The sequence below is a fragment of the Nestor notabilis genome, unplaced genomic scaffold (assembly GCF_000696875.1).
Source record: "Nestor notabilis isolate BGI_N333 unplaced genomic scaffold, ASM69687v1 scaffold16836, whole genome shotgun sequence".
Taxonomy (NCBI): Eukaryota; Metazoa; Chordata; class Aves; order Psittaciformes; family Psittacidae; genus Nestor; species Nestor notabilis.
In genome coordinates, this window is record NW_009931610.1 from 4,444 (window position 1) to 8,207 (window position 3,764).

Consider the following 3,764-nt stretch of genomic DNA (forward strand, 5'->3'; position numbering starts at 1 on the left):
GGCTGGCTGTGAAAACCAGTGCCCTGGGGTAGGTTTGCTCCCAGGGGAATGGTGTTTCTCAGCACAAACTGAACAGCACTGAAGTGGCTTTTCAGGAAATGGTGATAAAAATAGCTGTAATAGCCCTTGCAAGTGTAAGAGCAGGGCGTGCAGCATCCCCGTGAGCTGCATGGTGAAGGTGAGATGAGATGCAGGGGCTTGGGCTGTGCTCCCACCAGCACTGGGCACTTCCATTGTACAAAAGCAGGACCAGCCTGGGTGCCAACCTCCACCTAGAGCAGAGCAAAGATACCTGAAGCGCTCAGTCCTGGCCAGTGAGTCCTTCCAAGGATGTGGGGTGGCAATGGGGAGCTTGTACCACAGCCCCGCTCTCCACTGACAGCCTGGGTTTGGAGGAAGATACTCAGAAGGGTAACCAATGGCTTCAGCTACTGCAAGAACAGCTCTGAGACAGTTTAGGAAAGAATAAAAAGTATTTATTTTATCAGTGAGTTCAGCCCCTGCTGGGACAGGGACACAGTCCCTGGTGTTTTCAGGCATGTGAAAGTGTTGGCATACTGAGTTTTAGTGATCAAACTGCACCATGCTACAAGGAGCATCTCCAAACCCTATGTCACCCATTACCCAACCTGAATGAGAGCCAGAGCTCATGTGCAAAGAACACATTTTCTTTCTTCCCCATGTCCTTATCTGACACCACACATCTCAACAAGAAGAGGCTCCAGACTGGCATTGTATTGTCAACACCCTGATGCCCCAAGAAGAATACAGCAGAACAGGGAGTTGACAGGTTGCAGTAGATGAGAAATTTCTGCTAACTTCTGCCAGCCCTGGCTGGAGCTGCAGGCTTTGGTAGGTGATGGACAGAAGGGAGGTGAAGAGCCCTGAGCTCGTGCATGACCCACTTCCTCACTGCCTGTTGCCCAGCTTTGGGCTATTTCTCATGATGCAAACTGCTCCTAGTTTTGCAAAGTCCACTGAGGACTAATGGAAGGCAGATGGCTTCCATCTCAGTCTCCATCCCCTGAAACAGGCTGTTCCTTCTTCCCAAAACGATGAGCTCCAAAAAGGATCCTTACACTCAACACACCTTAATCTGTGGCTTGGAAAAGCAATAGGACTTATGATTGTATTCTAGCAGCTGGCCAGGATGAAAATTGTAGGTTCCCCCCCCGCTTATGACATTAAGAGTCACTGAATAAGACCCTAAACTTGTGCACAGCTCCAGGCATGCACTCCCTAAGGAGCAGGGATGCTCCTCCTCAGTCGTACTGCAGCAGAGAGTAGAAAGGGATGGACTTGAGCTTTTCCGACCCTTTGAGGAGTTTTAACTCTATGACCACCAGACACTCCAGCACTTCAGCCTTCAGCCTCTTCACCAGCTCGCAGGCTGCGTACATGGTACCTGCACAGCACAGAGGTGAGAGCAGAAACATCATCACTTGTGGAGCAATGCCAAAGCAGGCTTCAAGCCCCACAGCTGCCCGCTCCCAACCCAGGTGCACGTGGGTCACATATGCTCTGTAACTCACCTCCAGTCGCAAGCAGGTCATCTACAATAACAACTTTCTGTCCTGCTTCCACGGCATCGCTCTGGATCTCGAGTTCAGCCTGCAGGGTGGAAAGAGTAGCTTCATTTTAGTCTTGCCTGACAGAGAAACACTTCACAAACTCCTAACACATGGTGGAATGCAGACACGTCTTCAGCAACATCAGCCTTAACACTCAGCACCTAAAACCCCAAAAAACACATACCAGCGACAGGGGAGTGCCACGGAAATATATAGCAGGTTAGGTGATTGCTGGGCCAACCCTCTGGCACGTCAAGAGCCTGAACATTCATCAAGTGAGTTATGGTCCCATCAGGAAACTTTATCCCAGAGCAGTTCTCCAGTGGGGAAAATCTCCTGTAATGCACTGGGCTGGAGCACTCTGCTTTGACAACACCACCAAGCCGGATCCAAACCGTCACAGGCACGTCCTGTGTCAGATGAAGTTGTCCCATGCAGGGGTTGGCCCAACCAATCCTCATAAATAACGCCTGGGTTTGGTGTTTCTGCTGCTGGTCCCTGGCTGCTGTTAGTTACCAGCGGTAGCGTGTTACTGGGATTAAACCTCTGCTCCTGAACCAGGGAGGCTGCGGTGTTACGAGGCGAGCACTCAGTTTAGAAGCCATGCAATAAAGGCATTTACTTAGAGCACTTACTGGAAGAGTGGGAAACACATTCCACGTTCATGCCCCTGAATTCAAGTCAAAGACAGTAATTTAGCACCACGTCTTAGCACAAACCACCCCCCAAAAATCACAGCAGGGCTCACAGACACAAACCTCATGTCCATGGCTTGGGGAAGGAGCTGCCATGCTGGGGCTCAGGGAAGCTCAGTGCTGCTCCTGAGGCTTATGCCATGCCCGTAGCACCAGCACTGGCTGTGAAACTCAGCCTGGGGATCCCCTGCTGGGTTTATCACCCCATCCCCTCACTGACACCCCCCAGCCCTGCACCAACCAGCCTCTCCTCCCTGGGTATTACCTTGCCATACTCAAGGACGTAGGAGATGGACTCGGTTGGACCGGGAAGCTTCCCCTTTTTCCTTATCAGCACGAAGCCAACCCCCAGTCTCTGAGCCAGAGGCGGGCCTATGAGGAAGCCACGGGAGTCCAGACCTATGGTGAGCAGAGCAGCATGAATAACCAGACCAGAGCCACTGAACTGGGGGTGTCTTTGCCTGATAGCCCAGGTTTATCCTCCCATTTACAGGGAGGGTCTCAACAAGCCATTTGCTCTTAGTCATCTACTTCTGTGGTTGAAAACACACAGCATGGTCCTGCACAGCCTGTGTCCACCAAGATGTGCTGCTGATGGGCTTCAGGGCACCAAAGCGATCCCCCCCATCAGCCTCTTTCACCTCTCTTCTAGCTCTTCTTGGAGATAAGCTCAGAGAAGCCCCATTATCAGTTCAGCCACACAACCAGTGACTTTGCACTGCAGGGAGACAGGCTTTACTTATCATTAGGCACTTGGACAAGGTTTGGTCTAGACTCCTTGAACTTTGGGCTATCGCCCAGCCCAAGCCCTGCCTTCCCAAGCATTTTCATTCTCGGCTGCTTTCATAGGTGTGCTGCAACGTGTTATCGCCACAGAGGCTGTTTTTGTTGGCTTGAAAAGGGTCCCTGAGAAGGAAAACATGCTGGAACAGGGTCTGCCTGCTGAGAGGACTGCACGAGACCTCACAGGCATGGCTGGCTTCCTGCACTTCCTCTTTCCTTTTCATGATGAAAGCAATGAGTTACGAAATTGGCACTGAAGTGTCACCAAGTGGCGTCTGCCACATCTAAAATCAGTATCTCCCTAAACTACAGTATTCGGTGAAGGGAATAACCTGGTGATTATAGTGCCTAAAGGCTCCAACATTTGCTGCCCTAGTAGCAGAGGGATCTCTGCTCACTTCCCGCCTGAGCAGCCTGAGTCCGCAGTGCTCTGTGCTGGCCTCAGAGATGTTTCTTTAACACCCACCTGCAATGAAGTCGATTTTGGGGTGAGATACCCTCAAATGATCTTCCAGAAGGTCAATCAGAGCCCTGAAAGCTGCGGGATCCTTCAGCAACGGGCTGATATCGCTGCAAAGGGAGGGAAAGCTGTTAGCTAAGTCCAGGGGCTGGGGTGGCCACCGGCCGAGCTCCTATGCCCGGGGGATGCGGGTCCTGCCTCCTTGCGCTGCCTGGAGCGGGAAGGGGAAGGATGGCCAGCGCGCCCCTCGCCCGG

The 3,764-nt window shown here is 52.1% G+C and overlaps 1 protein-coding gene across 1 annotated transcript; it reads right to left on the reverse strand.

The window, feature by feature from the left end:
* Nucleotides 1-1,262: 1,262 nt before the first annotated feature.
* On the reverse strand, nt 1,263-3,644 carry APRT (adenine phosphoribosyltransferase; the record flags this gene model as incomplete). The annotated part of the gene is made up of 4 exons (XM_010015995.1): nt 1,263-1,405; nt 1,533-1,611; nt 2,532-2,665; nt 3,516-3,644. Coding segments are annotated over 4 exons (485 nt in total), but the record flags the coding sequence as incomplete, so codon positions are not given.
* Nucleotides 3,645-3,764: the final 120 nt, after the last annotated feature.